We start from the raw sequence: 328 nt of genomic DNA, 5'->3' as shown, positions 1-328 counted from the left end.
GATGGCCGTGGGGAGGCGTGAGTGCTCGGCACAGCGCGGGGCGGGCAGCCGGCGGGGGCACCCGCTTCTCCTCTTCCGTGCCGCGTCTCCATCGGGGATGCAGGGCGCTTCCTGCGTCGGCCAGTGCGTGTCCGCAGAGCAGCCGCCTTCACGCGTGCGTTTGCGGCAAGCTCCTCCCGCCGCGGGCTGGGAGGCTGGAAACGGGAAGTGGGACAGTGCGCTGGCTGGGAAGTGAAGCGTGCATCCAGGCACTTGGAAAGCTCTGCTGGCATCCACTTCTGAGTGAGCACAAGGACAGGCAGGGGGCAGAATGGATCGAGAGCAGGCC

At 68.3% G+C, this 328-nt stretch overlaps 1 protein-coding gene across 1 annotated transcript in view; it reads left to right on the top strand.

Moving 5' to 3' along the window:
* Nucleotides 1-97: 97 nt before the first annotated feature.
* ABHD10 (abhydrolase domain containing 10) overlaps nt 98-328 on the top strand; it is a 7,325-nt gene continuing 7,094 nt past the window's right edge. Inside the window, exon 1 of the mRNA XM_010150163.1 lies at nt 98-154. Coding sequence (XP_010148465.1) covers nt 98-154 — 57 coding nt within the window. The remainder of the gene's footprint in view (nt 155-328) is intronic.

Source organism: Eurypyga helias, unplaced genomic scaffold (assembly GCF_000690775.1).
Source record: "Eurypyga helias isolate BGI_N326 unplaced genomic scaffold, ASM69077v1 scaffold11204, whole genome shotgun sequence".
Taxonomy (NCBI): domain Eukaryota; kingdom Metazoa; phylum Chordata; class Aves; order Eurypygiformes; family Eurypygidae; genus Eurypyga; species Eurypyga helias.
The sequence above is the reverse complement of the archived record's forward strand: the minus strand, read 5'-3'. Positions and strand labels throughout refer to the sequence as shown.